Source organism: Piliocolobus tephrosceles, chromosome 21, assembly GCF_002776525.5.
Source record: "Piliocolobus tephrosceles isolate RC106 chromosome 21, ASM277652v3, whole genome shotgun sequence".
NCBI lineage: Eukaryota > Metazoa > Chordata > Mammalia > Primates > Cercopithecidae > Piliocolobus > Piliocolobus tephrosceles.
This window is the reverse complement of record NC_045454.1, coordinates 3,526,153-3,538,222: the sequence shown is the minus strand read 5'-3', so window position 1 is coordinate 3,538,222 and position 12,070 is coordinate 3,526,153. Positions and strand designations below refer to the sequence as shown.

At 42.1% G+C, this 12,070-nt stretch overlaps 1 protein-coding gene across 1 annotated transcript in view; it reads right to left on the bottom strand.

The window, feature by feature from the left end:
* Window positions 1-9,878: 9,878 nt before the first annotated feature.
* The window catches only part of ZNF264 (zinc finger protein 264), a 22,172-nt gene continuing 19,980 nt past the window's right edge, over window positions 9,879-12,070 (bottom strand). Inside the window, exon 5 of the mRNA XM_026457543.1 lies at window positions 9,879-12,032. Coding sequence (XP_026313328.1) covers window positions 11,275-12,032 — 758 coding nt within the window. The 3' untranslated portion in view covers window positions 9,879-11,274. The remainder of the gene's footprint in view (window positions 12,033-12,070) is intronic.

Below are 12,070 nucleotides of genomic sequence, written 5' to 3'. Positions count from 1 at the left end.
AGGCGAGATAGCTCATGCCTGTAATCCCAGCACTTTGGGAGGCTGAGGCAGGAGGACCACTTGAGCTCAGGAGTTTGAAACCAGACTGGGTAACACAGATCTCATCTCTAGATTAAAAAAAAAAAAAAAAAAAATTCAGCCAGGCATGGTGGCAAGCACCTGTAATCCCCGCTACTCAGGAGGTTGAGGCGGGAGGATCACCTGAGCCCGGGAGATTGAGGCTGCAGTGAGCTACGAATGCACCGCTGCCCTCCAGCCTGGGGGACAGAAGTTCATTAAAATCACCTGGCCAGTCAACACAAGGCCCATGGCTCGTAACACTTCCCGAGGAGGGTATTTCTTCTCCTTGGAGCAGTTCAGTTGAGACCACACAATTTTAAGATGTGTAACATGCCTGTGGCAAAGATTAAAAATCTTTAACCCTCAAAACCCAAGGACACCACTGAGCATTCCAGAGGCACTCCAGCTTCCCACAATTGAGACAGGAAAGGCCATGCTGCACTATGATAAAAAGGGGTGCTATGCAATTCCCACGAGCCAGATTCCCATGGGTCTCCAGCATCCCGTCTCTGTAGGGGACCTCTCGGCCGGAGTCAGCTGTTCAGCGCCTCCAAAGTAAAACTCAGACACCCGTGATTCCAATAACATACTCTTTAATCGCAAGTTATCTGCATTTAATAATGCAGAAATTATTATAAACCCATATTATTTAAATCTCTCCCCATTGAAGCCATGAACTAGTTTCAAAAGCAGCAACAAAAGGATGACGAATTGTTTACACATATACTATAGAAATACACATTGATCTGGCAATAACATCTTTACAAAGGTGAACAAAGGGAGTACCTGCAAGTTGCACCACTTGTAGCCATACATATGTATATATATATATATATATTCATACACGTGTGTGTGTATATATATATATATCTTGAAGTGGTTCATACGCGCGCGCGCGCACACACACACACACACACACAGAGAGAGAGAGAGAGAGCGAGCGAGAGAGAGCAGACCAGGTCCTTTTTTAAAAGACTTTCTCCGTACCTTTTCATCACTAAATTAAATCTCTAGACTAAGTTGTTCATAAGTTCCACTGTAACTTAAGGTTTTCTTTTTCCTCTTAACAAAACAGGAAAGGAGGAATTTTTTTTTTTTTTTTTTTGAGACAGAGTCTCACTGTCACCCAGGCTGGAGTGCAGTGGCATGATCTTGGCTCACTGCAAGCTCTGCCTCCCAGGTTCAAGTGATTTTCCTGCCTCAGCCTCCCAAGTAGCTGGGACTACAGGCGCACGCCACCAAGCCGGGCTAATTTTTCACTTTTGTAGAGATGGGATTTTGCCATGTTGGCTAGTTTGGTCTCAAACTCCTGACCTTAAGTGATCCACCTGCCTCGGCCTCCCAAAAGTGCTGGGATTACAGGCGTGAGCCACCGCACCCGGCCTGAATTTATTATAATCATTATGTAAGCCTTCACCACAAAGTCATGACCATTATTTTTTTGCTGAAAAATTTATTTGCTTAATGTTACACAAATTTGACTTATATAGCATTTTAGTACCATTTAAGTCACTGTCTAAAACAGCAGTGGAGACTGCTATCCTTTTTGAGTTTGCAAGCTTCACCCTTGCTGGAGTGTGGACCTTAGATTTTGGGAGGTTTACTACTGCTCCACCCACCCAAAACAGGAGTATTACAGTGTCCTGTTTTTCGGTGCTTTTTCTCCCGGTCCCCAGCTGAAAAGGTTATCCCCCTTCCAGCTGAAAAGCTGAACCCCTGCTAATATTCTGGAAGTCCAGAACTGTGGGATGTGCCAGAAAACATGTCCGATAAAAACCCTGGCACTGAGTCTCTACTAAGCTTCCCAGTGGACACATAGCATGTGTTGTCGTAAGTACCAGATGGAACTTAAATAGGGCACTTCCTGTGACTTCACTGAAACAAGACTCAAGAGATTGTGCCTGGTTTTCTCTGAATTTCAGTCTTCCCTTTACTATTCGCTTTGTATTCTTTTGTTGTAGTAAATCATAGCTGTTGAGTATGACAGAATGCTGAGACCTGAGTCTTCTCAGCAAATTGTCAAACCTGGGGGGTGTTCTTGAGGATCCTCATTCATAACGATTTCTAAAATAATGTACATCTGTCCAAAAAAGACCAGGTAGGCTGGGCACGGTGGTTCACGCCTGTAATCCCAGCACTTTGGGAGGCTGAGGCAGGAGAACGGCTTGGATTCATGTATTTTTTGAGACTGAGTCTCGCTCTGTCGCCCAGGCTGGAGTGCAGTGGCATGATCTCGGCTCACTGCAAGCTCCGCCTCCCGGGTTCACGCCATTCTCCTGCCTCAGCCTCCCGAGTAGCTGGGACTACAGGCGCCCGCCATCTCGCCTGGCTAGTTTTTTGTATTTTATAGTGGAGACGGGGTTTCACCGTGTAGACCAGGATGGTCTCGATCTCCTGACCTCGTGATCCGCCCGTCTCGGCCTCCCAAAGTGCTGGGATTACAGGCTTGAGCCACTGCGCCCGGCCTTGAGGCAGGATTAATCACTTGAAGCCGGGAGGCGGAGGGTGCTGTGAGTCGAGATCGTGCCACTGCACTCCAGCCTGGGTAACAGAGCAAGACTCCATCTCCAAAAAAAAAAAAAAAAAACCCAAGTAGATTATCTTTGAGGTCAGGTATGTCATATATGGTGCCACCTATATGCACAGCTTTGTGGCAAACATTCTGTAAGGAACCAAAAACTGCAATAAAGGCCAGTGCAGTGGCTCATGCCTGTAATGCCAACACTTTGGGGGGCCGAGGCGGGTGGATCACCTGAGGTCAGGAGTGCAAGACCAGCCTGGCCAACGTGGTGAAACCCGTGTCTACAAAAAATACAAAAATGAGCTGGGCATGGTGGCCCAGGCCTGTAATCCCAGCTACTTGGGAGGCTGAGACAGGAGAGCTGCTTGAACCTTGGGGGATGGAGGTTGCAGTGAACTGAGATCGCACCAATGCACCTCAGTCTGAGTGGCAGAGCGTGAGATTCCATCTCAAGCAACAACAAAATTGCAATAAAAATTCTTTGCTGTGTGTGGCCATTCACCAAAACACACACATATGGAGGGTCTACTGAAAAAAGGTGCAATGACAGAATGGGCCAGTGGCTGCATGTGGGGACGAGGTAAGAGAAAAAGAGGTGGTTGCAACGTGGCTTGGGCAACAAGGTTCAAGTCTGGGAAATTCACCCTGATCTTCTTCAGGCACTTCAAACACTCCTAAAGCCAGATGCATGTCTTACGCTTCTCTACTCCTCTTTCCCACTCCCCTTTCCTCAAACCCAGACGCTGTATTTTTACATAGTTACAACAGAGATTGCACTCAGTAAAGAGTGGCTACGGTTTACCTTCCTCAAGCTGAAGAAACAGCCAAGATGTCAAATAAGAGCAACAGATTACAGCACTGTTGAATCAACTTCAGTAAAAATGGTGACCAGAAAACAAACCCCCCATATGAGAAGCAAAACAGTGGTTAAAGACATGAATTCTGAAGCCAGTCTATGTGGCCTCCCATTCCTAAATCCAAATGTAACTGTGTAACCTTGGGCTCATTCTTAACCCAAGCCTATCTATATTCTGCTCTGCAAAACGGAGGAAATAGCATTACCTACCACACACAGATGCTGTAAATGTTGAAAGAGCTGATGCACGTAAAACATTCACAACAATGTCTGACACACAGCCACACTACGTTCGCTTGCTCTCATGAGAATTAGGGGTTCATCCCCACGGCCAGGGCCGTGGCCACGGCCACACGGACATGCATACAGGCTCAGTGTTTACAAATGCAGAGACAGTGCAGAAGACGCCCAGTGGGCCACAGACATGAGAAACATCCAGTCTGGAGACACAGATTTGGGAAATTCTGTAGATCATCGAAAGTAAATGTCTTCAGCGGGAACCATCTCATTCACAGAAATCACAGCAAGTGAAAAAGCAACGACCAATGATGGATTCTGGGAAACAAAAATGTTTAAGAGTTGGAAGGAAGACACAGACCCTCTGGAGGAGAAAGCAACTTTCAGAAGCCAGGAAAGAAGCTTCAGGTCAGAGCGATGGTCAGCAGTACAAAGTTCTAACAAGGAAGTAAGAGGACAAATGATGGAAGCCCTCCTGCAGCTGTCTGTGGAGTGAGAAACGAGAAGGGGTGGGGACAGGTAGTGTGCAGAACAACTACACAGACCACGTCTGTGGGAGACAGAAGAAATGGGCAGAGACTGATGGGCAAGTGGGGTGGAACCCATTTTGGGATGAGGATAGAGACCTGAACACAGATACAGATTATGGGGGGAAAATCGGGTTATCAGAGACCAGTTAAAGACTAGGGGAGGAAGTATGACAGAGAGCCTAGAAAGACGGGGCAGGAGGTGGGAAAATGTGTCCAATAACAAAAGGCAAGAGTGATCCTGGAAGAGAGGTGACTCCTTCCTGAGGATACAACAAGGCTTAGAGAGCTAGGGAACTTTACAAACGCTCCATGGAGAACACGACTCTGAACAATCTGCAGATCACTCTCAGTTGTAAGATCTGTTCATAGAAATATTGGTGTAGCACAACTCAGAAGACTGTGGACTTTCTATTCCCCGAGATAGTTTTAACATTTCTATTCAAATGTCAAGACACACCACCAGAGAACCATGCCTTTGGAATACAGTTGTCTATTCTCTGAGAGTCTTTCTTTGGCATTAAAAAATAAGCAAAGAAATAGAAGGTGCACACACGAACCAAATGGAAATCGAACAACTGGAAAATACAAAACCAAAATGAAAACTCACTGCACAAACTCAACAGATTAGGTATGACAAAGGAAACAACCAGTGAGGACCATGGAAGGTCAATAGAAATTCATCAGTGTTAACAACAGAGAAAAGAGACTGGAAAAAGAAAAAAGATGCGAGCCTGAAGGACCCATGGGAGTGTAAAAAAAGATCTGCCATTCATGTTACTGAAGTCTCTATAGAGACAAGACTGGGGGTGAAAAAATATTTGGAGAAATAATAGTTGAAAGTTCCCCAAATTTGGCAAAAGGCATAATCCTGTAGATCGAAAAGCTAGGCAAGCACCAGGGAGCACCAAATAGGATACACTCAAAAAATTCCATGCCATGCACATCACAGTCGAACGTACGAACACTACAGACAATGAAAAACACTTTGAATGAAGCTCGACAGAACTGATGCGTTACAAAATAAGGAATGAGTATTTGAATGGTAGTTGATTTCTTGTATTAAACCATAATGGACAGAGAGACACGTTTCTCAAGTCTAAAAGAAAACAACTGCCAACTCTGAATCTTACATTCCACAAAAATATTTTTTGGGAATGAAGGAAATATAAAGACATCTTTAGGCCGGGTGCGGTGGCTCAAGCCTGTAATCCCAGCACTTTAGGAGGCCGAGACGGGCGGATCACGAGGTCAGGAGATCGAGACCATCCTGGCTAACATGATGAAACCCCGTCTCTACTAAAAAATACAAAAAACTAGCCGGGCGAGATGGCGAGTGCCTGTAGTCCCAGCTACTCGGGAGGCTGAGGCAGGAGAATGGCGTAAACCCGGGAGGCGGAGCTTGCAGTGAGCTGAGATCCGGCCACTGCACTCCAGTCTGGGCAACAGAGCGAGACTCCATCTCAAAAAAAAAAAAAAAAAAAAAGACATCTTTAGAGGAAGGAAAACAAAGAACATTTGTTACCCTAGAAGAAAAATTAGTAAGGTCAGTAGTGTGTAACAGAAATGAAATGCTAATAGAAGGCTTGGGATTTCAAGAAGAAGGAATGAACAATGGAATGGGTAAAGAGGTCAAGAGACAGGCTGAGGCAGGTTGATCACGAGGTCAGGAGTTCAAGACCAGCCTGAACAACATGGTGAAACCCTGCCCCTACTAAAAATACAAAATTAGCCAGGCGTGGTGGCGCATGCCTGTAATCCCAGCTACTCAGGAGGCTGAGGGAGGAGAATCGCCTGAACCCAGGAGGCGGAGGTTGCAGCGAGCAGAGATCGTGCCAGTGCACTCCAGCCTGGGCAACAGAGGGAGACTCTTGTCTCTTTATTTAAAAAAAGAAAAAGAAAAAGAAAAAAAAAAAAAAAGACGTCAAGAGACAATGCTTCTCACAATCTTTTGTAAAATATGTGTGAGAGATAAGCAAAAATTACATCTTGCAGCTGGGCGTGGTGGCTTACACCTATAATCTCAGCACTTGGCATTAATCTCACTCAGCATTAATTACACCTGTAATCTCAGTACTCGGGAGGCCGAGGCAGGTGGATCACAAGGTCAGGAGTTCAAGACCAACGTGGCCAAGATGGTGAAACCCCGTCTCTACTAAAAATACAAAAATTATCCGGGCGTGGTGGCAGGCCCCTGTAATCCCAGCTACTAGGGAAGCTGAGGCAGAGAACTGCTTGAACCCTGGAGGCGGAGGCTGCAGTGAGCTGAGATCATGTAAAAGCACTCCAGCCTGGGTGACAGAGCGAGACTTGGTCTCAAAAAAAAAAAAAAAAAAAAAAAAATTACGTCTTGCAACATAGTGCTCAATTTTTGAAGAGGAATTACTATTACTTAGGATAGTTACATTAACAGGTAAGCTAAAGGAACTTAATGGAAGTAAAGTGCTAAACTGCTGATACATCAGCAATTACAATATTAAAACTGCATCAGCAATAAAATTATCAGTTAAATTGCTGACAACTTACTAAACTGTTTTAAGTTATATACTTACACTGTAATAGAACAATCACTAAAAAATGCATATATATATAGACAGTCCCTGACTTAAGATGGTTCGACTTACTACTTAGCTTTACAATGGTGTGAATACGACATGCATTCAGCAGAAACCACTTTTTTTTATTCAAAAGCACTTTGGGAGGCCAAGGCGGACGGATCACGAGGTCAGGAGATCAAGAACATCCTGGCTAACATGGTGAAACCCCGTCTCTACTAAAAATACAAAAAATTAGCCGGGTGTGGTGGCGGACACCTGTAGTTCCAGCTACTCCGGAGGCTGAGGCAGGAGAATGGCATGAACCCGGGAGGCGGAGCTTGCAGTGAGCCGAGATGGCGCCACTGCAGTCCAGCCTGGGCAACAGAGCCAGACTCCGTCTCAAAAAAAAAAAAAAAAAAAATTCTTTGTAGTAACTTTATTATAAAGTAGGCCTTGTGTTAGATGATTTTACCCAACTGCAGGCTAACATAAATTTTCTGAGCATGCTGAAGGCAAGATTGGCTATGATGTTCGGTAGGGTAGGTATATTAAATGCGTATTTGACATATTATTTTCAACTTGCAATGGGTTTATTGTGACATAACCCAATCATAAGTCAAGGAGCATCTATACTAAAAAATACTACTACATATACATCAAATCAAATTCCAAAAAAAAAAGTTGAAGTAATCTACAGGAAGACTAGTAAACAACCCCAAATAACAGAGGAATAATAAAAAAGGAACACAAAAATCATTTAAAGGCACACTTAGGCCCTAAAATATCAATAATTATGTTAATTTAAATGATTTCAATATACAAATTAGGACAGAAATATGCAAAATGAATTTAAAAAAGCATGGCCTGAATATACGCTGTTCAAAGAAACTGACTTCATAAGTAATGATACAAGTAAGCTTTAAAATTGAAGAAATATTAACCATGCAAACATTAATCAAAATATGCAGGAGTCACTATAAGAATATTAGATAAAGTATTGACAAGACTATTAAAAGACAGAAAAAGGACATCACATAATGGTAAAAGAGTCAATTCACTATGAAGACTTGGCAAACCGACATGTCTATGTACCAAACAACACAGTTTTGAACTTTGCGAAACAAAAAGTGATAGAACTTAAAAGAGCTACATACTTCCACAATTATGTTCAGGACTTTTTGTTGTTGTTGTTGAGACGAAGTCTCGCTCTGTTGCCCAGGCTGGAGTGCAGTGGCGAGATCTCAGCTCACTACAACTTCTGCCTCCCAAGCGATCCTCCTGCCTCAGTCCCCCAGTAGCTGGGATTACAGGCACACACCACCATGCCTGGCTAATTTTTGCATCTTTAGTAGAGATGGGGTTCTGCTATGTTGGCCAGGCTGGTCTCGAACTCCTGACCTCAAGTGATCCGCCTGCCTTGGTCTCCCGAAGTGCTGGGATTACAGGCGTGAGCCACTGCTCCCGGCCTATGTTCAGGACTTCAACACCCCTCTCAGTAAGTGACAGAAATGCCGGACAGAAAATCAGCAAGGAAATAGGTGACCTGAATAACAATGAGCAGGATCACAGAGACATTTATAGACACTCCACCCAGTAACAGTAGAACACCCATTCTTTTCAAGCAGCTATATGGAACAAGATAGACCCTAAACTGGGTCATAAAAAAAAAATGTTAACACATTTAAAGAGTCAGATCAAACAAGGAACAAATTAGAAATCAGTAACAAATATGCCAAACACCAGAAAATTAAACATACTATTAAATAATTCATGGCTAAGAGAGAATGTCTCAAAAAATAAAAACTATTAGAATTGAGTAAAATGTAATGAAAATATTAACATTTGTGGGATTAAACTAACAGTGATATGAGGCAAATTTATAGAATGTAATGCTTACATTAAAAAAAGCAAAAAAATCTCAAATCAATAATCTAAAAACCTACTTTGAAAAGTTACAAAGAGCCAAAGCAAGTGGAAGAATACAGATCACAGCAGAAATCAAAGAAATCAAGAATAGAAAGAGACAAATCATTAATATAAAGTGCTAGTTCTTTGAAGTGACAGATGAAGCAAAAATTACATCTTTCAGCATGGTGCACAATAAAACTGATAAATGTCTAAGAAGACTCGATCATAAAATGAGTATGTACATTTTAAATATTAAAAATAAAATGATATAAGTGCAGATCTTGCTATCAAAAAAGAATAAGGGAATGCTACAAATATAGATGAAATATTCCTTCAACAGGACAGACTATCAAAATTTATTACACAAGAAATGGATACTTTGAATAGTTCTACCTATCCAATAAAATAAATACGTAATGTAAAAGCCTCTAGAAGAAAAATCTCTGGCCCAATGGTTGACTAGAGGTCATCAAACGTGACAAGAACAAATAACACAAATTATACACAGTCTTCCAAAAATTAGAAGAGAACTCTTTCCAATTAATGTTGAAATGTCAAGATCACTTAGACATCAAAACCACACATAAGACATTTAGAACATAAGAAACAAAAGAAAACAGAAACAGAACTACACATCATTAGTCAATAAATTAGAGGAATATTTCCTCAACAAAATACAAACAAAGGGAATGATGTCAAATGATATTATACTCTACAAACAAGTGTGGTTTATTCTAAGGATGCAAGCCTGGCTCAATATTCAAAACTTGATCAAAGCAATACATTCTATCAAAAGGATGTAGAAGCAAAATAGCATGATGACAACTGGTGGAGAAAAAGCACTGGACAAAATTGAACACTCATTCATAGCAACACAGAATCTCGGAAGACTGGGAACAGAGGACATTTTTTATGCTTATAGAGAACATGTGTTTTATAAAAATTACATTATACTTTATAATGAAAACTGAACATGCTGTGCCCTCTGGCTCATGCCTGTAATCCCAGCACTTTGGGAGACCCAGGCAAGCAGATTGCTTGAGCCCAGGAGTTCGAGACCAATCTGGGCACCATGATGAAACCCTGTCTCTACAAAAAAATACAAAAATTAGCTGGGCGTGGTGGTGCGTGCTTGTAGTACCAGCTACTGTGGGGTGGTGGTGGCTGAGGTGGTGGGATCACTTGAGCTGGGGAACTTAAGGCTATGGTGAGACAAGATTGTGCCACTGCATTCCACCCTGGGTGACAGAGCGAGACCCTGTCTCAAACAAAAAACAAAAAAACAAAAAACTGAACATTTTCCCCCTATTATCAGGAACCAGGTAAGGATGGCCTGTCTCACTATTCCTATTCAATGTTATAATGAAAGTCCCAGCTTGTGCAATGCAGTAAGACAAACAAAAAGGAGATAAAAGGTATACAGATAAGATGAAAGATAAAAAATGGTCTGTATTTGCAGATGACATTTCTATATAGAAAAGTCCAACGACTCTGTCAAAAAAACAAAGCTAAAAATAATAAGTGAACTCAGCAAGGTTGCAGGGTAGCAAAACAATGTCCAAAAAATTAAATTTCTGTATACTACCAAAAATTGTGTGCCATTCAAAGTTCAAACATCAATGCCATTTACAATCACTCAACTTACATACACACAAACAAAAAAGCACACTAGGATGCAAATTCTAACAAAAATGCATAGGCATCTATATGCTGAAAATTTTAACAATAATGAAATACTTTGAGGAATGCTTAGCTATTATAAATTAAGAGACCTACTCCTGAACTCACGAACTACAAAACCCAACATAGTAAAGATACCAATTCTTAACAGATTAATCCACAGATTTAACTCAATTTCTGTAAAAATCTAAGACTGTTTTGTAAATACATACAAACTAATCCTAAAAATTATATGGAATGTCAAAGGAACTAGAAATGCTGTCAATTTTAAAGAGCAAAGAAAAATCACTTTACTCAATTAAAAACTTTACCACTGACATTTTGAGCTACGTAATTTTTTAAAATCTAAAAAATAAAAATTTACCATATGGCTATGGTGATGAAGTAAACCAAAAGATGGGCCTCAAGAAAAAAGCCTGAGTGTTAATATGTGTATCTTTACTGACTTAAACGTGAGTATTTCATGGCTCAAGCCTCCTAAGTTGTCATAAAATTACGCTTCTCAAGAGTAAGTACTATTGTGGAACACAGAAGATGTGCGATTAAAGTTTGCAGACTTTTCCTAAACTAACTATTCTGACATTGGATAGCAATAAATGTACACACAAGCACGAAAAGGGTCAAGGCCCTTTACCTTGGAACATTTCCCTTCCCCAAACACATTAAGAAATCTATGACAAAGCACCACAGGCTTGGCCGAGAAGTCTGAAAAGATCTGCGCTTGCATTTCATTTTTTCTATGTCTCCTCCTCCTTTTAAAAATAATTCCTGAGATAACATTGCACTGTAAACTAAGGAGAAAGATGCAGCTGAAGGTTTTCCTATGTGCACAATAACGACTGGGTCTCTCTCCAGGATAAATTATCAGATGGAGAATAAGGCTCTAGACTGAATGAATTTCTAATATGACTCTTCAGATGACAAGTAATATTTAGCAACAGGTTTTTCTCACAGTGAAGACACTTGAGGGGTTTCTCTTTGGTATGGTTGATCAGACGCAGAGGAAGATGTTTCCTCTGGCAAAACATTTGCCTCAGTGGTTACATTCAAAAAGTCCTTCCCTAAAAGAAGTTCTCGAAGGGTAACTGAGGTTTGTCCACCTGTAAAAGGTCTTCCCACATCTGTTACACTGATGGGATTTTTCCCAGCATGCATCCTTTGATGCTGAGTGAGGGATGAGCTGCGACTGAAGGCCTTTCCACATTCACTGCATTTATACGGCTTCTCTCCAGTGTGGATGATGGCATGTCGAATGAGGTTTGTGCTCCAGCAAAACGATTTCCCACACTCAACACATTCATAGGGCTTCTCTCCACTGTGAATCCGCTTGTGCCTTGTGAGGCCTGACATACGCGTGAAGGCCTTTCCACACTCCACGCACTCATAGGGCTTCTCTCCAGTGTGGATGCTGAAGTGGCGAATGAGGTCTTTCCGATTGCTAAAGGCTTTCCCACATTCTTTGCACTCGAAAGGCTTTTCTCCAGTGTGGGCCCTTTTATGCAAGATAAAAGTAGAGCAGTGGGTGAAGGCCTTTCCACATTCACTGCACACGAAGGGCTTCTCCCCGGTGTGAATCCGCTGGTGCCTCTTGAGGTATGATCGGTGGTTGAAAGCCTTCCCACACTCGAGGCACTCAAAGGGCTTCTCCCCAGTGTGGATGACATAGTGGTGAATCAGGGCTGCGCTCTCCAAGAAGACCTTCCCACATTCACTGCACTCATAGGGCTTCTCCCCGGTGTGAGTC